We start from the raw sequence: 22,511 nt of genomic DNA, 5'->3' as shown, positions 1-22,511 counted from the left end.
ATCACGTCCTCACCTTTCCTGCAGCATCATTTACTGGAACCTGGACCAAGGTGGATATGGAATGGAATGCATACACCTTGATCTGGACTGGAACGAAATGCCAAACGACGAATGGAAGAAGAAGAAATGATGTCAGCCGTGGAGCATCGCTGCTCTTTGGTTCGTGATCTAATTCGTACAATATATGTCCCCAAGTGTTATTGTTTGTGTTGCGCATAGGTTAAACTGCTACCATAAATCGAATTCTAACGACCGGTGGTGTTTGCTGCCCGAAACGCGCGTCGCGAGTGCGTGAAAAATGTCGAAACACGATCGAGTGAAATCGGGTGGCTTTCTGGATACGTTGCTCGGCCGACCACACAAGAAGCTTGGTCGGCATGGAGGAGGGAGTGGCGTGTACGGGAATGGGCCGAACAGTGCTGGTGGTGGCGGGAATGTCGGCGGCTATGGGGGCAGCTACGGTAGCCTTAACGGTGGCCGTCCACTGTCCGGCCCGGACGCGGACCTGGTGTCCCTGATCGAACCGAACGAAACGCACCGACTCAGCGAAGCGGAAGTCAACCGTCTGTTTCACGAAATTCTCGAGGACATGAACATTCCGAAAGACAAGCGCGATCCACTGCTGGACAAACCGTTGGAGGAGAAGCGCAAGATGATCGACATGCATGTGAAAGGTAGGTGAGAAGCGGCGGTATGCGTGTACCGACCACGGCTACGGAAAGGTGAACGTATGTGCGTGCCAATACAACACATCCAAACGGGAAAGTGTTCCTCCAGCAAAGGCGCACATACCAGCAAGCGGACGTCGCTCGGAGCTAGAGCCATTCGCGACAAAGACTCGCGACTCTTCCGCGCGGAGTGTCGCACGGGGTCAAAACGCCAGCAGCGAAAACGAGACGGAACGAGGGTTTGTGTGCATGTGGATGTGTTGTTCGCTTTTGTCCCGTTTGGACGGGGTGTTTATTTACATCGGCAAATGGAAAGGATGCGGCAAGGTCCAACCCCCCACACAATGCACCTTTTGGACTGCTCGCTACGCAAGTCGAAAGGCCTTGATGCGTGCATGACGCGCGCGTCTTGTGAAGTCCATCGTGTGACCCACAAAAACATCCTTCAAGACTTACTTGCAAAATGCAGGGAGAAATCAGCAGTGGGGCGTGTACCCACCGTGTCGCTACAGATAGCGAAGAGTGTAGACGAAACGGAACGAGTGGGGGGGGCAAGCTTGTGCGGGTGACCTAACCACCCCCTAGCCGTGTTCATCACCACACCACACCAGTACTCAAGCTGCCCGCGATTATTGTGAAACGAAAACAAAAATCAGTGTGGAGTCGCTGCAACGGTGCATTACCATCGTTGCAGTGCACTGTTCAAGCCATAAACCTGCTAGTGGGGGAGAGAATCGTTCTGTGTTTTCATCTACACCACCCAGCCTACGCACTCGAGTGAAAACACGTGCAAATTACAGAAAACCTCAAGGATGATTCTTTGACGGGGTTCCATCCACAGCGGTGAGGTGTATTTTTAGCGGCTCAAAACTGTCTTCGCTGCAGTAATTTAAGAAATTAACGGGTCAAAATCATCTCCGTTGTGAAGGTATCGGATTCAAGCACACACGCTGAGGTCATACCTTGGTTTAAAATTCCAAAAATATACCTTTGGCGACGCGGTCCCTTTTTCGTGCAAAATTAACTGCGTTTCGGGACCTGATCGTAGTAGCGGTAGACTTGTTGTATCAACCAATGAATTTGCTAAATACTATACCCGTTGCTAGGTTGCCATTTTGAAGCTGAAGACTAGAAGGCTTCAAGGCTCGCATCCTTAAGCTGCTGGTTCGATTTGGTGGCGGAATGGCTGAAAAATGCCGTTCAAGCTAGTGAAATGTAGTCGATGTAACTAAGAACATTAAGTAGTAGGCAGTACGGCAGTACATAGCTTCCGGCCGTGGATATTTGTCCTCGGTGTCCTCCTTTTGTTCTACTCTGTGATGGTGGACCGTGATTTCTTATCTCAAGCTGTGAAACCGCGGCAACATCTCGAGCAAAGCCACCACCACAACAGCGCCCTTCAACGAAACGATGCGTGTATAATTATGGTTGATTTGGGACGCTCTAAACTCTACGAAAGCATCCGACTGCTCGGCGTGTGCATCACAGCAGAGGAATGTTAAAAACCTTTGATTAACAACACCATGCTTTTGCGGTAAAGACGAAACATTTACACAATCCTTGTATACCGTGGCGATAAGGCAACCTGAAACAGCTAGACCAGCATTAAATGTGTAAAGTACCGAAATAGCAGTAGTGTATGAGTTCATAATTATAATTGCCTTATCGCTCTTACACGACCGGCTGTGTCTTATCGTGGCTTTCCATCCCACCTCCCAAAACACTTGTGTCTCGTAGTTGGGTTTGCTTACGCCACAAACAAAAATGTGTCCCCCAAGGTATGTGCCACCTCTATCCACCCACATCGGGGCGTTCGTACCCCAAAATGGATCCGCACAAGAATGATAGAGCCATTTCGGTGTAGCCACTTTCAAATGTTTCCATTCTATCCGTGCAGTAAGTAGCGTGTGCTGACGCGCACAGCTACTATGCCGGTTGCTGTGGTAACCGCAAACCGTGCAGAGGCGGAACGAGAGAGAGAGGGAGAGCAAGGAAGTGGGAGGATGCAACAGGTGGTATAGCAGGTCATGCGTACGAATGCGCGTACCGAACGCTGGGGTGGTGGGTAGCAATTGGTGGTGGTCGGTAGGGGGGTGTGTTTACTTTTAGGTCGCGTTTTACGCGCGCTTTGAACATGTGCAGCAGAATCGACGTCCCTCCCGATTGTCGAAACGTGCCACGCATGGGTGCATCGTCCCGTGTCGTGTTGCGGTGAACCTTTAAAAGCTGAAAATAAGGCCAAAGTAAGAACGGCTTTCCGGAGCAGGGAAAAAGAACCAAGACTCGGTTATCGTAATTGATGATGTGTTCAAATTGGCAAGAAAATCATTGGCGCAAGAAAGGCCATTTTCTTGCTAAATAAATGTAACCTTGATTATTGTCTGGACAAATGGCATCGTAAAAAAAGGAGTTGAGTTATGAAGATGCAGATGGGTGAAATTGCCTACAAATTAATATTTATCAATTTTTTAATTTTATAAATATAAAAAAATATTGTTGTACTTGTTTAGCATCATAATTAGTAAACGCTTCTGATATAACAGCGCAACGTTACAAGTGCCTTGTAATATCTAATGCCTGTTCTGTTTCACTGCTCTTGCGACTGTTTTGAATATTAATCTCTCCATTAGTACATTATTTTCCTTTATGTACTAATGTATAAGGCAATGTATTTAGTAATGTATGGGAATATAAATAAATATCCCAATATTCAAATTTTATTTATTTCAAACAAATTAACAGCAAAGTTTGTCTATTGCAGTTAGATCTACCACAGTCATCTAATTATGAGTGTCGATTAGAAATTTGTAGACTGCCAGTGGTACTTGTCGCCAATACTTGACTCAGGCAAAGCTTAACGATAAAACATTTATTTGCTAAAAATGTATCTATGCTCAAGCAATGTCATGCAGCAAAGGCCAACCTGAAAAGCAAATGATAAATTATCTCTACCCCCTCCCTGTTATCACCACGCAAATGCGTTCGTATCGAACGCGCGCCCTGACAGCTTAGCAAACAAGTTCCAAGAAGTCAGCACCACCGCGCCATCGATCCCCGACCCATCTATCAGGCTTATACGGCATTCTCGACCAAAAAAAGCACCGGAGAGAAAATCCAAATGAATCGATTAACACTAACATTTTCCCTATCTTTACGGTGTCCTCCGGAGTGCTTCTACCACGACCTAACGCGCTGCAATTTTCGGTCTCCAGAGTAGATGGAAACTTGGGAAAGAACCGGACCGGATGGGACTGACAGCTAACTGTTTCTTTTTCGATTGTATCGCCACAGTTAGCATTCTTGAGCGAACCATCGAAGACACAGGCCCACACTCTGCAAGCGCTCGCGGGGATCACTAATGCACTAAGTAAGGCACCGGTAGTATGAGAAATGTCACATGAAACAGCTCACCGATATCCACGGGACATTCTGGTGCGTCGGGTCACACCGCACCACACCATCGTTTCGATCATGAAGGTTTCAATCGATAGCCAACGCGAACGTGAAATGCGTCGCTCGATAAGAAAAACGGTTAAACGAAGCTAGCGAGAATGTCGTTCGTTCGAGCAGCAGCGGAAGCAGAGAGGGAGCGGGCTTGACTCATGGCCACGTTCCTTATAAGCACACGCGGCCGGGGCTGAGTATCGCCTTTTTGGGGGGGGGGTGCGACTTTACTACACACCGGAACACGTTACGCGACTCGTCATCATCTTTCTTTTTTACTTGCGAAAGCAGCTTCTGACGATGAGACATCGAGACCTGGATGATCGCTTGTCGCTGGTTGTTAGCGTTCTTGATCCAACACAACCTCCCGGATCTTTGTCTGTCGGTTGTCGCGATGTCTCATCTTGCGGGATGAGAAGCAGCTCCATCTACCATTACAAACTGAAGTTCGTTTTCGGAACGAAACCTTGCGCGCAGCAATTTCGCGGGGTAATTTACGATGGACCATGATTGTCGGGGATAAAATTGAAGATTGATGCTACAATCTGTGCCCGTTGACAATTTGATGAGCGAAACGATGTTGAAACCGTGTTGCAGTTGAAGTGTTTCAATTTTTTCCCTTAAAGTGTGCAATTTTTTACTCTGACTGACCAGGTTCGTTACAAAATGATTATTCTGAATCACCAAACACATCGCAAGTTCTAGAAAAATTCAAACTAACTTCACAAGGAGCGATAGCACACAAATATTCATACATTTCATAACGATATGGCTTCCCCCGGTCGACAAACAACACTCCTTTGTCATTATCGCAATGCGAGAAGTGCGATGAGCATTACTCGGCTGAAAGATGATCATCGTCTGTACCAGCCGTCGTCAGCGTCGCCGCTTCTTGTTGCGGTTCTTCCCGTGTGTCGCATTTATCTAGGTTGTGCGCCACGTGCTCTCATCGCCCAGGCCACATGCCACACATTACGTCAAGCAACCAAACACAGCCTCCCCTTCGCTCGATCGCAAACAAACGCCTCACTTGATCTCGCACCCTCATGTCTTCAATGGTCTTCTGCCACGTACAGTCCATATTTGCCATTTATGCACGTTTCTGGCTAACAGTGGGTTTTTATTCCCTTTTCGCAACTCTTAATACAACTCTTAAACACAGCACATCAGCTGTTCATTCTTGCGAGCAGAGACGATCATCATCCGCTTAGAGCGAGCAACTTCACCAGAGCTGGTTTATGGACACGCGCAAACCTGGAGGAGAAAAAAGCCACAGAGCCACGGGCGCGCGAAGGGTGTCTAGTCGTTCCGGCCGGCAAAACAACAGATTCGTGCTGAGAGCCCGTCTACTACTACCTCACACTCGCTCCTTGGCAGCAAGTTCAAGGTCGACGCGTTTGGTCAGCGTTTGAACAGGCTGTAGCATACGGCATAAGTTCTTCAACCCATTCTCGAAAGCTCTTCATTCATTATCATTTTTCTCTCGTTTGCATTACATCATCAACGCTGCACAGGCACTGCTCGGCACTGCTCGGCATGATCCTGCTTTCTGTACCTTGTTTCGAACGTTGAAGTTTAAATGTGTCCATAACAGACATAAATGCACCTGCCGATAGTGGATGGTCTGGTCACTTTCTGTGACGTTCTGCTCTCGTGGCGAAAGCAAGCCTCGATCTGTTTCGTCGATGACACCATCACGCTATAATTAACGTTCGACTAATGGTTTTTCAAAACCGTCCGTTCGTCTGTTTATTCTGGAAGGAGAAGCGTACCGATCATCGTCCATTTCGTTCGAACCCGAACACGGAACGGGAACACTTGCGCGAGAGTACATACTACTGTGGTGTACACTGCTATTGCTGCGTAGAGTGAATTTTTCAGCCTGTACGCCAGGCCTGTATGATGAGCAGCTAATTATGCGGTAAACAGCTTATAAATAGTAACGTTCTTGTTCTTGTTTTGTAATTGCTTTTTACCCATTGCTTCATCGATCGGGTTCCGAACAACGCCCCTCTTCCTCATATGTGGGTCAATGATTAATGTAGCGCGAAAAATATATGATCATTTTACTTAGAATGGGGTGTTCTACGAGTTATTATTGCTTTGATGTTTATGGACTGGTGGCGAGAATATAAATTCCACAGGTTAATTTTGCTTCGAAACGGTGCTTTCAGAGATCTAACTTATTCTAATAATTATGCACTCTTACCGGATGGCAGTTAGTTGGGATGTTGGGATGGGAAGATCGAAGCGACTTATGACGCCCTTGCCGTTGAAAAGATATTTTCGAATTTTTATTCAGAGTCAGAGTGAGCGAGTATGATTAACATAGACGATGTGTTTTGAAAAACTTTCTATAAGAACGTTCATCTTGTCCAGAGTAATCTTCACCGTTTCGACGGACGCTCTGTCCCGCTGGATCCATGCATCACTAAGGTTCAGCAGCAACTACCTCAGCGCTACTCAGTACGGATTCGTCCTCAAGCGCTCAACCACCACAAACTTGGTTGAATTTGTCAGCTTATGCCACAGGACCATCGACTCCGGGCTCCCAGGTGGACGCGGTACATACGGACATCAAAGTTGCCTTTGATATTGTCCCGCATTGCTTGCTACTCGCCAAGCTCCAGGTGTTGGGTACGCCCGTCCAATTGCTGACTTGGATGCGTTTGTATCTCGCCAGCGTATGTTCGTACCTCGGACCGGTGCTGTTCGTCATTTTCATCAAGGACGTAACTGGGGTGCTCCCCGCTGGAAGCCACCTACTGTTTGCTGATGATACGAAGCTATTCCTGTCGATCCAAGACTGGTCCGATCAACTCCGCCCTCAAGCTACACTCTGTTCATTCCAATCCTGGTGTTCAGAGAATGGTCTTGAATTGTGTGTTGAGAAGTGTGCCACTACTCATTAAAAGAGTTCTGCTATTGTCCGCAAAAGCTGTGTTAGGGATTTAGGAGTACTCCTCGATGAGAAGCTGAGCTTCCACGAACAGCTCGAACACGTCGTCACCAAGGGCAACCAGCTGATAGGCTTGCTGAAGCAACTTACTCGCGACTTCACGGACCCGATCTCCATCAAGACGCTCTACTGCTCCTTAGTTCGATCGGTGCTGGAGTATGCTTCCCCATTGTATGGTGGCCATCTGCTGCTCGGCCCCTGGCCCGTTTGAAATCCGTCCAGCGCAAATTCACCCGGTTCGCATTGCGCTTCTGAAGGGTCCAAGTGGACTACGACGCTCGCTATGTGCTTTTGGGTATGGAGTCGCTGAACCAGCGTAACTGCAGCGCCCAGAGAGAGACTATTTGTTGCGGGACTTTCGGACTGCCGGATCGACTCCCCAACACTACTCTCTGGGCTCAACCTATACGTCCCAATCAGGCCGCTTCGCCCAAGGACGCTGCTTGACGTAGACGATCGCCGAAACGTATTCGACGTATTCGATCCGTCCGTCCTTACAACTGTTAAGTGTCGTAGCAATTAGGCTTCAAAAGGGGGCCCTGCTCGACCCGTTGAATTATAATGACAATAAACAATAAACCTCAATTGTCCCTCGAGTGTTCAGGATATGTTCCTTGTTAGACAGTTTCGTCTTTCTCCAGAAGTCAGAACATGTTGAACAACCCGATCGTCAGAATGTGCCATGCTATGCCCAACTTAGTACGAAAAAATCTTGAATTGATCTTAGTCGGTTTTCACCTTAGCTGCTCAAACTGTATGTCTAGCTAAGCTGATGAAAATAGCTAAAACACAGTCTGATCAGTAATAATAGCGATTCACGTTGTCCTTTCATACGATATGAACTCATACATTCCATCCCTCCGCTCTCTTCTGCAGGTAAAATATCGTCGGAACGGGCAAACTCACGGTTCGAAAAGCCTTCGGACTATGTGCAGTACCTGCACGAAGGTGACTACTCCAACCGGGCGAACAAGCTGCTGGGATGTCTGGAAAGCCTCCGGGTCGCGCTGACCAGCAACCCGATCAGCTGGATCAAGGACTTTGGCGAGGATGGCATCAACGAAATCGTCACACTGTGCCGGTACTGTGCGTCGGTCCCGCGTCGACTGCCCAAGATCGAGTACGAGTGCTTGCGCGCGCTGAAGGCAATCCTGAACAATTCCTGGGGCCTGAACGTTATTCTAACGCCCGACCAGCACCCGGTCGTACTGCTGCTGGCGCAATGCATCGACTCCAGCAACCCTCAGACGAGGTGCGAAGCGATTAAGCTCCTGTCCGCGCTTACCCTGCTCAAGGATCGCAACGGGTACGAGAAGGTGCTGCGAGCGATCACCAACGTGAGCTCGATGCGAAAGCCCGGCTCGGAACGGTTTCGCCCCATCGTGGAGGGACTGTTTCTGGACAATGATCGCAACTACGAGCTAGCCTGCAGCACGATGATCTTCATCAACTGTATCATCAACTCGCCGACCGACAGCAACTTCCGGTTGCATCTGCGGTGTGAAATGATGCGGGCCGGGCTGTACGAACGGATCGACCAGCTGTCGGAGATGGTGGAGAAGAGCGGGAACGAGAATCTGGTGAATCATTTCAAGATTTTCAACTGCTACCGGGAGGACGACTTTGAGGAGTTTAGCAACCGGTTCGACAACGTGCGGCTCGAGCTGGACGACATGAACGATTGTTTCGAACTGCTGAAGAACCTCGTCGCGGACACGAGCAGCGAACCGTACTTCCTGTCGATACTGCAACACCTCCTATTCATCCGTGACGACCACCAGTACCGGCCGGCGTACTTTAAGCTGATCGAAGAGTGCGTGTCGCAGATCGTGCTGCACAAGAGCGGGTACGATCCGAACTTTGACAGTCGCGACTTCCACATCGACACCAGCACGCTGCTGGACGACATGGCGGAGAAGACGAAGCAGCTGGAAAGCAAAAAGTCGGAAGACTTTGAAAAGCGCATGACCGAGCTGCAAACGGCCCGCCAGGAGGCGGAAGCCCGCGTAGCCGCACTCGAGGATCGCCTGAAGGAGATCGAAGCGACGGGCGTGATTGTGTCGCCGAAGGGTAAAAGCAAACTACCTCAAATTAACATTCCACCGCCACCGCCTGGCCTGCTGCCGGGCGGAGGGGGATCGGGGGCCCCGCCACCTCCCCCACCCTGCCCGGGAGCGGTGCAGGTGATGGGGATCGGGGGTGGGTCAGCAGCGCCACCACCACCACCACCACCACCCTTCCCAGGGGCTGCTGGTCCACCGCCACCACCACCCATGCCCGGTGTCGGCGGTGGTCCACCGCCTCCGCCTCCTCCGATGATGATGGGTGGGTTCCGGCCACCGGGTATGCCACCACCCTTCCCGAACGCCGCCCCGAAACCACTCCCGTACGGGCTGAAGCCGAAGAAAAAGTGGGACACAGACGGGCCGATGAAGCGCGCCAACTGGAACGGGCTCGATGCGCAAAAGCTGTCGGAGAACTCGTTCTGGGTGAAGGTGCAGGAAGAACAGCTAGCGGACAATGACATGTTCGCACGGCTCGCCATGAAGTTCTCCTCCAAACCGGCCAAACCCGTCGACCGGGATGCGAGCGATCGGCCGCAGTCGTCCAAGAAAAATATCGATCTGCGCGTGCTGGACGGCAAAGCGGCCCAGAACCTTTCCATCCTGTTGGGCGGCTCGCTGAAACACCTTTCCTACGAGCAGATCCGCACCTGTCTGTTACGCTGCGACACGTCCGTCCTGAGCCCGAGCGTACTGCAGCAACTCATCCAGTATCTGCCGCCACCGGATCAGCTCAAGCGGCTGCAGGAGATACGTGCCCGCGGTGAAGATCTGGCCGGTGCGGAACGCTTTGCCGCCACGATCAGCGATATCAAGCGGCTCGGTGCACGGTTGCAGAGTCTCAGCTTCAAGATCAACCTACCCGACATGGTGCAGGACGTGAAGCCGGACATAGTGGCGGGGACGGCCGCCTGCGAGGAGGTAAAGAGGAGCAAAAAGTTTGCCAAGGTGCTCGAGCTCATCCTGCTGCTCGGCAACTACATGAACTCGGGCTCGAAGAAGGATCCGGCGTACGGGTTCGAGATGAGCTTCCTGCCGAAGCTGTCCAGCACGAAAGACCACGAGAACAAGCAGACGCTGCTGCACTATCTGGCCGAGGTGATCGAGACCAAGTTCCCGGAAGCGCTCACCTTCTACGAGGACCTGTCGCACGTAGACAAAGCGTCCCGCGTCAGTCTCGACACGGTTCAGAAAACGATGCGCCAGATGACCAGCTCGCTCAAGAACCTCGAGTCCGATCTGAACAACAACAAGGTGCCGCAGAGCGAAGACGATCGGTTCCTCGAGGTGATGGGCCAGTTTGCGGTCGAGTGCCGGACGCAGGTCGAGGTGCTGACGCGCATGCTCGCCCAGATGGAGTCGCTCTTTGCAGGCCTGTCCGAGTACTACTGCTTCGATCCGGCCAAGTACACGATGGAGGAGTTCTTCACCGACATCAAAACGTTCAAGGATGCGTTCGTGCAAGCGCACGCCGACAATGTGCGGTTACGCGAGGAGGAGGAGAAGAAGCGCCGTGCGCAGGAGGCGAAGGAGCGGTCCCAGCGCGAACTGCTCGAACGGCAGCAGCGTAAGGTGGAGCTGATCAACATCGATGCCACGCAAACGCAGGAAGGTGTGATGGACAGCTTGCTCGAAGCGTTACAGACCGGATCGGCGTTCGGGAATCGGGAGCAACGGCGTAGGCGTGGACCACGGCCGGCCGGTGCGGAACGGCGCGCACAGCTTAATCGTAGCCGGTCGCGGACGGGCATAACCGCGAATGCGTTCTCGAGTCGGGAGATGCTGTCGGAACTGCTCGGACCGGCGTAACAAGGGAGCGATAGGGGTGTATAGGTAGGTGCGTGTTAAGGTTGTTTGTTTGTATGCGAGCAGGGGGCCAGGAGGCCACGCCCCACGAATGGCGGGTGATGGCATTATCAATGAGATTAAATTTCAACCATTCTTTTAGTCACGGATGGAAACCATTTTTGTTTTAACGGAAGCGGAATTTATCCGACCGGGTGTGACACAATATAGAGCAAGGATCAGTATTTGTAATTCTAAACTGTTTTTTTTGTACATTGGCAAATGATATATACAGTGCATGCCTCAAACGGAAATCCGGACAGTTTGCAATCGAGATGATTTTGATCGGGATTAAGCATGGGAAGATTCATGAAAAGAAAGTCCTTTTATCGCATATCAAATGGAACACCGAATGCTTACATTTTCTACTTAAACGACTTGGCGTAATGTCGCTTAATTTCTTCCACAAAAAAATCATACTCAAGCTTTCGGCCTATAAACGGATTTCTTGATACAGTCACAAAGTCGTTAACGTTAACGGACGTTAACAATTTGTCCATAATTTCTCTTGAGGACGACTTACAACCCCACAGTCATTAGGGAGATTCCCCTCTAAAAATTAAAAAATCATTTGAGAACTATTTTGTAATTCCGCGCCAAATATGTATGTTTGTTCGGTCCGTGTACAGATTCGTAATAATAGCAACATGAGCCTTAAAAAATTGAATCTTTATCGACCTAGGGGCCATGGTGAGATCGAGATGCGTAGATTGTGGGGATTTATCAGTTGTGGATATCCTTTCGCCAAGATTCACCGTACTTTACGAAAGGCTTGGTTTCATATTGTTATTAGAATAAGATCCCGGTGCTTGCTATACTTCTTGCTTTGATGTTGTTCAACTCGATCCAGCATCAAAATAAGCCCTCCTCGGTAACCCCATATTCAAGGGATCAAACAAATCCAGATGACCGATTTCCCGTTTGAGCAACTGCACCAACACACTTCAGGACATTTCCTGATGAGATTAAATTTGCAAAAAAAATCTCGTTTTACTTCAATGCCTCGATCATGTGCTCGGAGGAGACCCTCTCACCCCGGACAAAGAAGCCCAAACCGATAGAGGGAAGTAGATAGAATAGATTCGTTAGTTTCCGACAACCGAGTCCCCCGCTGGCCAACACTTTAGAAAACAATTACAACGGCCCCGGTTGTGTGTATTAGTAGGAAAGGACGAGTAATGTAAATGCCAAACTTGACTAAGCAAAATTAAATCATAGAAGAAAAAAAACAAAACACACAAAAGACTACAAGAAGCGCCTTAATGAAATTTAACAAAAACAGTCGAAGCAAACGTGATAAAGAAACGAACGCACATATACATACACAAAAACACACACACGCACAATATCGCGATCTGCACAGCAACGACGCACATTAGCCAGCATCTATATTGGCCTAAGGACGTAGTAGCATCGTGATTATTATAGTGGAAAAATACATTAAGATAAGAGAGAGAGAGAGAGAGAGTGAGACAGTGGAAAGTGTACAATATTAAAATGTCGCAGTTTGGAAGTGGATAAGGCTTGAGCCATACGAACGCTTTCGAATTTGGATAGCAGTTTGTACAAGCAACGGCAAACACTGTACCTAATGATATGAGAACTCTAAAAAGACACCAAGGCCAGCAGAGAACAAATCAAACGGACCAGTAGGATTTATGAAATCACTTACTCCGTTTTACAGCTGGGTCGCGCGTTAACGACTTTGCAACGAAACGTTTTGCTTTGCTAGCTTTTCTTTTACAAAACCGCGTAGGCAAAGTGAAACGAATGCCAATCCTAAAACAAAAATGTTATTACAAAACCGCAGACTGGACATTACATAGACGAAGTGTGAAAAGCATCAGGAAAGGTCCTTTTTTTTAAATGCAACGGGTGTTAAATACTTTGCTATTCTATTTTTTGATGAGAGAACCTACATACACACAAACACATATATAGGGTTAGAGATTTGTTGCCTATACAATTACAACCTATTTTGCTCTTGTTTAGCCGGATAAGCAATCAAACCTGTACAGAGAGTCCTTTTGTTAAGAAAATAATAAAAAACCTCAGCTTTCTTTAGGGAAAACAGTTGGTGTTTTGATTCAGTTTGTTTTTGATCTGTAGATCCACACGACTAGCTTTGGGTGAAGTAGCACTTTTTAAAGAGGAGGGTGCAACTGCTCACTAACATGTGAGAGGTGAGGCCTCCCGGTAGCTCCGCACTCACTGAGGACAAAGAGCGTGAAGAGGCCGCAGGGCGCGAAGAGCTACCTCGTGAGGTCGAAGAGTGCGAAGAGGCCGAAGAGTGCGCAGCTGAATCATATAAACCACTTCATCGTCCGGATCGTCAAGGATTGTCCAGATATTTGCAGGATCCAGGGCGTCATCGGATCTGTTTTATTCCAGCTAGTACTTCTGCCAGGATGATGGTGATAGTGACACCAGCAGCGGCCTCGCTAACAAACACTGATTAACCTAGGGGTGATGTACAGATAGGTGACCGCACCATGAAGTCGTCCAAACTGGGGTCAAAAGACCGCACTGACAACAACATTTATGTTGAGTTACGCGCAAGGGTGCTGGCTGCCAACCGGTCATACTACAGCCTGAGGATACTTCTCCATTCTAAATACCTGTCGCGATGGACGAAGCTAGGACTTCACAGAACATTCATAGTCCCAGTACTCACATACGCCTCTGAGACATGGACTCTGTCCAAAACTGACGAATCCCTCTTAGCCGCGTTCGAGAGGAAGATGCTCGGAAGGATTTTTGGCCCAATATGTGTGGAAGGACAATGGAGGAGCCGCTACAATGATGAGCTCTACGAGCTGTACGATGATCTCACCATCGTGCAGCGCATTAGACTCACCAGGCTCCGGTGGGCTGGTCACATCATGAGAATGACACCGGACGACCCAGCCCGTAAAGTCTTTGTAGGCCGTCCACACGGACGGAGGAGGCGTGGAAGGCCCAAATTGAGATGGAGTGATGGCGTTGATGCGTCCGCCAGAACGGCCGGGATAATGGATTGGCAAACGAAGGCGCTGGACCGTGAGCAGTATCGAGAATTGTTGCTGCAGACCAAGACCCCGAAGCGCCAAATAAGTAAGTACGTACTTCAGCCACGGCCAAAGATCCTTGATTGCACCTCGCTTGTATACTGAGGCTCGAATACTGTTCAATATTCTGGTCTACGATACGATCGCGACGGACTGGTTTTGGGGGCACTGACCAACCTTTCCTTACCTTCTTCTTCTTCTTTGGCCTAACGACCTCTTATTAGGTCATGCCTACCATTTCTAGCTTACTAGACTCATTGGTGGATAGTCAGTCCTTACTACGGGGAAACGGTCCGGATGGTCTTGCTCTGCACCATTATCCTCGTTACCAACGGGTCAATCTCCCTTTCCGCTTTTCTCTATCCTACCTGATTAAGAATAAAAACTTTAACCCTATCTTAAGTCAAAAAGTGAAACAGTCGTCAGCCTATTTATGTTAAACCCGATTTGCTAACTAAACATGTAATATATTTTAAAATTAAATTGATCTTTCCGTAATATACCTTTCATGGTTAGTTATTGGCCAATACTAATACACCGACAGGGTCATTACGGTACATCAGCTGCATCTATCTGTGGTAGCTTCACACTAACATCGGTAATATGATGTTGCGCGCTGAGCTTGATATCTAGCATATCCGCCTGCTTCAAAAGCATGACGTTTTTGAACAGTTTTGAAGCACCTAAACGTGTATTAACGCGCAACAACTCCTGTAAGCGTTGCATAGAAATCCAACTCCCTATTCGCTTCCTGTTTCTACACATTTCTCCCTGCACTGCAATCATTACGTGTACCATCTGCAAGCGTAAGCACAGTAGGTAGAAGTAAGAGCACGGTAGTCAAAGCAACCAAGACATGCTATAGGTGAGATAGAAAAATACATACCATAGCATCCAGTGGCGCTATTTCCTGTGAATCTTCGATTTGTTCCGAAATTTTGCTCAGCTCCGAGCTCGGATCATTACCATCTTTCTGTTTTAAGGAATAAAGAGTATTTAAAGAAAATACACTGATATATGTTTTAATGACATCTTACCGGTTTCTTCTCGCGATTTCGCTTTATGATTTTCTCCTGCTTATTTGATTCTTTTCTGGTTGTGAATATCGGGACGACAACATTTTGCGCCGAATCCTGTAATTCCGACTAAAAAGAAAAATGATGATTCATTAAGGAAGATCTCCAATTTACTATTAAGGCATCAGTTACCGTCGCTTCGGAACACGGTTCCAAACGATCTGTTACTTCCATCAGCTTGCCATCCGTTGACGCTATTGTTGCCAGCTGATCCGACGACATTATGAAATCTTCTTCAGCCACATCGTTATGGTCGAGAAGCAAAGTCGACGCCACAGTCATGTTTGCTGATGTCTGCTGGAAGCCAGAATCAATCCTCTGATCCGACGTTTCACGTGAAATGGGTGCTTCTTGGTGCAAACGTTGCTGTTTCAAACGGTCAGCCAGCCCACTCTGCACAACCTCTATCGTTTTGTTCCAAATCGTACGATAGGAAAAACTAAAAATATCAAAGTATCGCCTGGCCCTTGGCTTTGAAACGTCACTTTCGAACGGTTCTAGACGTTCCGTAAAGGAAATCTTGCGTCGAATGTTGCGTCTTGCTCGCGGTGCAATTATTTCTGAATATTCCGTTGACGAACTGCTTTCTACTGTGGGTGGTGTCGTTGCCATCTCAAGACTCACATGCTCAGAAATGTCTTTTAAGGGAACGGATTCAATTGCCGGTTGAACCGATAGAAGCTCAACGGCTGCATCACGGTGTTCGTCAACTACTTGTGGCATTCCGGCACCTGGCTCAGACCTCGCTTCAAGCGGTGTGCTAGCCTTTGAAGGAATCTCCTCAAAGTTGTTCATCATAGGTGCAACTGTGGGAATGCTGGACAGCTGATATGAATTCTCTTGTGGATCATTTGCCTCATTAACCATGGACGCTTCCTGTAGCTCTTCTGTGGCAATAAGTGTGTCATGAGTGGCAAGATGCTTGTCGTCACTAGCACCAACATTATTATCGTTCACAGTAGCCATTGCGGGAGTGGAAAGAGTAGTAGGTTCTTGCGGATCGCGCCAAGGTTCAGGGTCCATTTCTGAAAAGAAAGATACGTGCATAATTTCGTATCAACCGGTTTTGCTTCCAATAAATGTTCGACATAACTCACTCTCTTTCTGTTGTTGAAATGCTGCCTTCTGTACTGTTTCTCCTGGGCAAATCGCATCTAGCCCCGCCGGATTCGTCTTCCTGAAACCAACGACGGTAGTATATTAAAAACAATATTTGTGCAGCTTCTGTTTGCCAGTGGTTTACTTCAACATCGGATATTCTTCACCCGTTAGAAGACAATACGGTGGTTCTAAGCGTTCCAAGTCCGGAAAATATCGCTTTACTACTATTTTCAACAGTGTTTCCATGTTGTTACTGCCACTGCTACTACTTTTGTACCGAAACACCTGCACAGTCCGAATGACGCACACAGATGTTCGAAAACAACAACTGATTTTCGAAACTGACAGCACTGCCACAACGAAGTCGAATGATGCACAGTGGGCGAGCTGCAGGTAAGCTTTGTTCACATTGTATTTTCTCTCTCATTTACTTCAGTTATTCGTTGTTTTATTTATTGTAGGATACTATATAAATTAATAGGAATAAAAATAAAATAAAACTTATCTAAATATTATCGCAATCTGTGCTGAGGTGCATCATTTTGTTATTCGGTCTAGAATTAAAAAGATGACCGGTGGCGTCCAGCTGTGCGATGTTGATTTGAAGCTCTGCAGACAGCCACAACAATAAACAAAACAGCGTGTTTCAGCTACGCAACGATCACCGGCTCTATATTCGGTTCCCAGTTGTATCACAATTGTTCGCTTAGCATGCCCAAGTTAGCAGAGGTAATATAAAGTATCATTCCTTCGTTAACAAAATAATACAATATTATTTCTCTCCCTGGAGTAGCTTTCAGGCGACGAGAATTCGGGGGAAAGTTCACGCACCTTCGTGTTCGAGGACGAAGGGCACACGTTGGGAAACGTGCTGAAAAGCATCATCTGCAAGTAGTAAGTGGATCTTACCGTTGCAGGAAAAAGAACAAGCATCACTCATTGCTATTTCCATTCCACAGTCCCGATGTAAACTTTTGCGGCTACACCGTACCCCATCCGGCCGAGAACAAAATGCACTTCCGCATACAGGCCGCCAAAAGCGTGCGTGCCATTGACATCCTGCGACGCGGGTTGGAAGATTTGGAACGCGTGTGTGACCACACGATAGAAACGTTTGAAGCTGCAATAGCCCTTCACCAGCAGGGTGCAGCTTAGCCAATGTAATGGATGCTTTTGCTACCCTGAACCCCGGAGCGAAGGTTCGATCTGTACAGACAGCAGCGACATGAGGCCACATGCATGGCACATTAAATAGTTTTACATTAAAATATATACTTAAGCAATAAATTCGGTCACGTGTGTCGGTTTCGGATCGGATTATACCACAATACGAACGGACGGTTGTGTCATTACCACGAATTGTTTATTTATGAGAAAATCCAGAACCAAGTGTAAATGGAGAGAGAGGATCGTGTGTATTTATTAATTTGTTATCAGCAAGTTCAGCCATGCGTGCGCAACACTGCAAGAAGTAGAGCAGTGGCGCGAAAAGTGTATCAAGAGAATCTTGAAAAGAATTGCAATCGCATACAGAGCTCACGGCGTAAGAAAGGCGTGGAGCGCAGTGCATTTACGAGTTTCTCATTATACCAGCATATAAGAGCATCAGAATTCTTCATGGTGGGTAGTATCATCGCAGTTGGTAGAATGCCATGGCGGGAATCCTATTCAGGAAATCGATTTATCAAAAAGTGACTGAAGTAGGAAAAAGCAATCCACGAATGGAATTAGGGAAAAATGCTTGTCCTTTTCGTTCCATACCGTCCCGTATGGACATGGAACCAACACTGTGAAGCAATGGGTAGCAGAACAGGATGATACCAGTCGTACTTACAATAATGCTAGAAAACGATGTTAATTCTGCCCATTGTCATATAAGCGTACACCACCCACAGCACAACCAACCAATCGTCTCCAATTACACCCACACACATACACACACGATTGGATTACGACTTACAACACGCTGGAAGTTGGAATTGTTTCACAGACTGGACGAGGCGAGTGGGAACGGCTATCGATGATGTTGAGGAGCTCGTCCGGATGATGCGATGCGTCGAAGAGATTGTGAGCAGGTATGGTTTACAGTTAGCGAAAGCGAAAGCGAGAGTACGGACTTAAATCAAGAATAGAACCGATAGCAGTCCTATTATGTCCCCAAAAAAAACAAAAACCTATTAAATTGTTCTGCATAGGAAGCTTGTGTGGGGATTACAAGGGGAAGGAAAGAATGCTGGGAACACACCGCAGATGCTGATTAACCGATGTGCCGATGTCCTGCGTGCTCTGATGTGGTGTTGGTTGCGTTGTGGAGATCGTCGCTGGTTGCCGGGTTCTTCCTTGTTCCACCGTTGGTCGTTACGGTTACGGTTGCTAGGTTCGATTCGGGCGCCGCAAAACACGTTATGAGTCAAGAGGTTCAGGAAAAGGGATGGAGTGTTAGAGGGTAAAAGTTAAAAGGATCCTTAAGTAACTGCATTATTACAGCCATTATTGCAACGAAATCAAGACAATTTTAGTATAGCACTCAAATTTCTACACTTCATTCGAGCTGGGACCTAATGGTTACTGTATCAACTAAAATATACTAAAAGGTACGGTTGAAAAACACCCGTTAAAATGTAAACCGTGTAAAAACACTGTTGCTTGCCATTGTGGTGACAATACTGCTAGGAAAACGGCTACCAGATTAATTGTAGTTAGTTAGCAATGGGACACATTCCGAGACTGTGGGTCCCAATCCGGATAATCTCCTAAAAAAAGGTACGTACTCTAAACGCAGTCGCGCCCCACATTTGTAAACCATACGCTGCACACAATCTAATACTTCCTTTTTCCTCCTCCACTGTTGCGGCCACTGCCACCACCTCCATTTCCTCCGAAACTGCCACGACGGAAATTGCCGCCTCCGCCACCACCACCACCACCGCTCGAACGACGACCACCGCCGCCGCCGCCGCCACCACCGCCACCTCCATTTCGGTGAAGCTTGCCAGAATATTTACCCGACGGTGGGGTGTACATTTTCTGTGAGCCGGGGCTCGGTTTGCCCTGCTTCGGGCCTTTCGTGTCGCCGCCGGCCGATTTGCCATTGGCATCGAACGTGATCGGTGCGTGGCGTTTGTTGGACGACCCGGTTTTGCTGGCATCCTCTTGCTTCTGTTCTTGTCGCTGCTGTTGCTGTAAGCCGATAAAGGGGAACGTGTTTAAATATGGATTGTGGGTATTTGACGCGCGAGCGAGTTGCTTACCGCCTTCTTTCCCTTCGGCACAACCCAGGACAACTGAACGACGGATTTGAAGCTTGGTGGCGAATGGAACAGGTCACGTATCAGCGTGCTGATGTTGGACGTGGTCTTTAGTGCGGTGACTTTAATTTGGTTTTCTTCCGATTTCATTTCGTCCGCGGTTTTGCCCTTGACGGCTTCCTGCAGCTTCTTGATGTATCTAGGAGCGTTGATGGGAGAGAAAATTATGGTTGGATATTTTTTGGTCAAAGGTGTGACGCGCCTACTATGGCTAGATTGATAGCTGATGTAGCTCAACGCTATCACTCCTTCTTGTTTCGTGGCCTCTTGGGAGCTCTTGGGTCATGCCTGCTATGTTTGCCTTACTATCCTTCCCGGGCCGCCCCTAACGCTCTTACATGTAGGAAAAATTGCTAAGTTGATATTACAATTGTAGCCCCTCATACCGCAAATCTGGCAAGTACCCTTGTACCCTAGCTCCCTAGTACGCTGGACCTTAAGCTGTAGCAATAAAGGCGCACGTGGGGCCCTTCTTAAAAAGCATCATAACTTACCCCTGCGTACCACGCGCCAGATACTGTAACCGGGACCGAAAATCTTTCAGTTTCGCCGGATTGTCCGGGAACGTTAGAAACTCGGCTGCCTGCTTGCCCAGGGTGTGCAGCGCGTACAGCAGACATTCGGCATGGGAAAAGTGGAACGACGGCGTGTCGTTCAAATCGGCATCGAGCGGCGGTAATGGCATGTATTCCTAGAGAAAACAAGGTATCGGAAGTAATATTTTTAGTTTCACCCTTTTGCACAGGCTTTTAGTTTTGCTATAGCATTACCAGTAACACTTCATAGATCGCTTCCACTTTCTCGGCGGCTTTTTCCAGCGTTCCGCAGAACGCAGTCATCTCGGCAAACACCTTCAGCAGTCGCTGCTGTGTTTGCTGCTGATCGTCCGTAGCAGCACCGATCAGACACCATACGTTGGGGCGCAAAAACTTTTCACACATAAACTTTACGAACTGAGTCGATTCCACCTGGGACTGTGTGTGTGTGTGACGAGGGGTGAAAAGATGTGGTTAAAACGGTACCTTGGTATGGTGTTCCGCTTCCGCTTACCGAAAAGTATGGCATCGCTTCCGTCGAGCATTGAATGAAACGTTCCACCGTTTCATCGTCTGATGCGAGCGGGCCTGGGTCGCTTTCCAGATCCGCTTGCTCGGCAGCCAGCGTTACCAGCTCAACATGGCCGGGCAGAGTTTTGCTTAGCTTCGTTTGGTTCAGGATGGACATGCACAGGTGAAACTCGTCCGAGCTTACGTCCTGCAATTGAGAGGGAACACAATCAAACGGTTGAGCGATTCCGTAGATAATCGGAGCTGCGGGTGTTACGTCTTAAAACCTACCAGTGTTATCTTCTTCACCTCAGCGATGATAAAATCTTCCACCACTTTCGTCAAAATTTGCGGCTCAAGCTTCATGATTTTGTTGTTAATGAACTGAAAGCTGCGGAAACGCGTCGTCTCGTCACCACCGACGATTTGGCTGAAAATTCCTGTCAGCGTTCCAACTGCATCGTACTGTCAAAACAATGGTGGAAATGAGCATTCGATGGTGCATACAAATCGATCAAAGCAACCATACCTTGGCCAACGTTAGCAACGACTGATGCACCTGCAGCAGTTCGGCCGAATCTTCCGTGATCAGCAGTTGGGCCAAAATGTCACCGATCCGTGGCGTGTGCTCGGTTGTTTCGCGGCACAGCTGAGGCAAATCCTTGATCGCTTGCCGTCTTATCTGCAAATTCCATCGAAAAAAAAAAACACACACATTTAGCTCCCTTCGTGCACGTTGAGTCAGAGAAACAGTCAGCGCCATCGCTGATCCGCCCGCCTACCTGCGTATCCTCATCCTCACACAGATCCAGCTGACTCTCGATGGCGAGTTCCGCCAGGGTGGGAAAGTGTTTGAAGAATTTCCCAATAAACTGCGACGCAAGACGCTTTTCCTTCGCTGAACCTTTCACTGCATCCAATATTTCCTTATATTCGGTTTCGTGCTGTACGCGGCAAAAGAAAAACGATTAGTGTAAACAACTTTTTTTTTCCCGGCACCATCATGGAAGGAAGGGGTGCAACAAACCTCGCCGATTTTTTCCTTGGCGTCACTCAAGATTTCATAGTTCTTGTACAGCTTTTCTATTCGATCGCCGGTGTTGTCCATGGTTGGGGGGTTTCTTTATTGTCGCAAAAGTGTGCTAAATGGGTGGAACACTTTACTGAAATAACCAGTAAATATTGAGAAAAATTTAATTCACAAACTCGCGTACAGTACGGTCCAAAAAGTATGTATGTTTGTGCGTGCGTACGCGTGTGTGTGTGGGTTTGATGTCGACATTGACAGTTGATGAAAATGTGACCATTGGAAGGCTTCAAATCCCATTGTTCACCAAGTTTGTGCAGCGGTTTTGACGTTTAGGTAGCGATTTTGTCCCAACTGTGAACGGAACGGAAGCAAAAAATACAGCACAGGGTGGTTTTTGTTCGAAAGTATGTTCGAAAATGAGGGAACGGGTTTCGAACATACATTTTAAAAATTCAACCGTACAAACACGTGTTCAGTTGTAGTTTTCTTTATTTTTTCGATACGGCAATCGCTGTTATTTAAAAATATTTAGATATTTCTGCAGATAATCGCTTGAAAAGTATCTTTAGGAGATTTTTATGCTTTTCCTACTATCATATTACTAAAAAAAAAAGAAATTACGTGCACGATTCAGACTAAAAAAAATTAAAATAATTGAATTGGATATTCATGAATTTTTATGCATATTCATAGTTCTCTTTAGCGTTAGTTTTATCTTTCAAATAAACTTTTAACCTTTCCCGGGATAAGGTGCCCTTTCACGGTTTGGAGAAGGAAATGTCTCCAAACCATCATGAATTGTACTAATATTTGTAATTTAGCTTTAAACAATTAAACAACTTATGAATAAAAAGAAAACTTTTAACCTTTGTTTACTTTATGCTACTCCCTTATGCACTTTCTAGTGTTGTTATTACTTCTTTC

At 47.6% G+C, this 22,511-nt stretch overlaps 4 protein-coding genes across 6 annotated transcripts; 2 read left to right on the top strand and 2 right to left on the bottom strand.

Annotated features, from left to right (window-relative positions):
• The first annotated feature begins 101 nt into the window (after positions 1 to 101).
• LOC118511621 (protein diaphanous) lies at positions 102 to 13,050 on the top strand. Its single transcript, XM_036054919.1, has 2 exons — positions 102 to 674; positions 7,948 to 13,050. The coding sequence occupies exons 1-2, from the start codon at positions 299 to 301 to the stop codon at positions 10,941 to 10,943; spliced, it is 3,372 nt and encodes a 1,123-aa protein (XP_035910812.1). The 5' UTR covers positions 102 to 298; the 3' UTR covers positions 10,944 to 13,050.
• Positions 13,051 to 14,456: 1,406 nt separating this feature from the next.
• LOC118511623 lies at positions 14,457 to 16,530 on the bottom strand. Of its 2 annotated transcripts, none has more exons than XM_036054925.1 (6): positions 16,346 to 16,530; positions 16,200 to 16,279; positions 15,235 to 16,127; positions 15,064 to 15,171; positions 14,913 to 14,999; positions 14,457 to 14,824 (listed from the first exon to the last, which is right to left on the bottom strand). In XM_036054925.1, exons 1-6 carry the CDS (start codon positions 16,447 to 16,449, stop codon positions 14,576 to 14,578), a joined length of 1,521 nt encoding a protein of 506 aa, XP_035910818.1. In that variant the 5' UTR covers positions 16,450 to 16,530; the 3' UTR covers positions 14,457 to 14,575. The 2 variants fall into 2 exon arrangements, with proteins under 2 accessions (XP_035910818.1, XP_035910819.1); XM_036054926.1 differs by having other exon boundaries at positions 14,476 to 14,824; positions 15,235 to 16,143; positions 16,346 to 16,397.
• A 263-nt stretch (positions 16,531 to 16,793) lies between these two features.
• Positions 16,794 to 17,541, top strand: LOC118511617 (probable DNA-directed RNA polymerases I and III subunit RPAC2). Its single transcript, XM_036054907.1, has 3 exons — positions 16,794 to 16,932; positions 16,997 to 17,097; positions 17,163 to 17,541. Exons 1-3 carry the CDS (start codon positions 16,915 to 16,917, stop codon positions 17,356 to 17,358), a joined length of 315 nt encoding a protein of 104 aa, XP_035910800.1. The 5' UTR covers positions 16,794 to 16,914; the 3' UTR covers positions 17,359 to 17,541.
• A 54-nt stretch (positions 17,542 to 17,595) lies between these two features.
• On the bottom strand, positions 17,596 to 21,830 carry LOC118511605 (apoptosis inhibitor 5 homolog). 2 transcript variants are annotated; one of them, XR_004906167.1, is made up of 10 exons: positions 21,585 to 21,830; positions 21,340 to 21,501; positions 21,087 to 21,239; positions 20,849 to 21,022; positions 20,562 to 20,765; positions 20,282 to 20,485; positions 20,006 to 20,202; positions 19,455 to 19,650; positions 18,038 to 19,383; positions 17,596 to 17,867 (listed from the first exon to the last, which is right to left on the bottom strand). XR_004906167.1 is itself a non-coding variant. In XM_036054888.1 (9 exons), the coding sequence occupies exons 1-9, from the start codon at positions 21,663 to 21,665 to the stop codon at positions 19,024 to 19,026; spliced, it is 1,731 nt and encodes a 576-aa protein (XP_035910781.1). In that variant the 5' UTR covers positions 21,666 to 21,830; the 3' UTR covers positions 17,596 to 19,023. The 2 variants fall into 2 exon arrangements, 1 of the variants encoding a protein (XP_035910781.1); XM_036054888.1 differs by having other exon boundaries at positions 17,596 to 19,383.
• Between the last annotated feature and the right edge of the window lie 681 nt (positions 21,831 to 22,511).

This window comes from Anopheles stephensi, chromosome 3 (assembly GCF_013141755.1).
Source record: "Anopheles stephensi strain Indian chromosome 3, UCI_ANSTEP_V1.0, whole genome shotgun sequence".
Taxonomy (NCBI): Eukaryota; Metazoa; Arthropoda; class Insecta; order Diptera; family Culicidae; genus Anopheles; species Anopheles stephensi.
This window is presented reverse-complemented; position numbering and strand designations above follow the sequence as displayed.

What these genes read in the sequence shown, in the direction of transcription:
- LOC118511621 (XM_036054919.1), top strand. Translation starts at nt 299, where the DNA reads ATGTCGAAACACGATCGAGTGAAATCGGGTGGCTTTCTGGATACGTTG. An exon ending in GATCGACATGCATGTGAAAG is followed by an intron (nt 675 to 7,947) that starts GTAGGTGAGAAG and finishes TCTCTTCTGCAG; the next exon opens with GTAAAATATCGTCGGAACGG.
- LOC118511623 (XM_036054925.1), bottom strand. Translation starts at nt 16,449, where the DNA reads ATGGAAACACTGTTGAAAATAGTAGTAAAGCGATATTTTCCGGACTTG. An exon ending in ATTTCAACAACAGAAAGAGA is followed by an intron (nt 16,128 to 16,199) that starts GTGAGTTATGTC and finishes CTTTCTTTTCAG; the next exon opens with AAATGGACCCTGAACCTTGG. An exon ending in TAGCGCCACTGGATGCTATG is followed by an intron (nt 14,825 to 14,912) that starts GTATGTATTTTT and finishes TTACGCTTGCAG; the next exon opens with ATGGTACACGTAATGATTGC.
- LOC118511617 (XM_036054907.1), top strand. An exon ending in AAAAGCATCATCTGCAAGTA is followed by an intron (nt 17,098 to 17,162) that starts GTAAGTGGATCT and finishes TCCATTCCACAG; the next exon opens with TCCCGATGTAAACTTTTGCG.
- LOC118511605 (XM_036054888.1), bottom strand. Translation starts at nt 21,665, where the DNA reads ATGGACAACACCGGCGATCGAATAGAAAAGCTGTACAAGAACTATGAA. An exon ending in CCAAGGAAAAAATCGGCGAG is followed by an intron (nt 21,502 to 21,584) that starts GTTTGTTGCACC and finishes TGCCGCGTACAG; the next exon opens with CACGAAACCGAATATAAGGA. An exon ending in AGGTGAAGAAGATAACACTG is followed by an intron (nt 20,766 to 20,848) that starts GTAGGTTTTAAG and finishes TCTCAATTGCAG; the next exon opens with GACGTAAGCTCGGACGAGTT.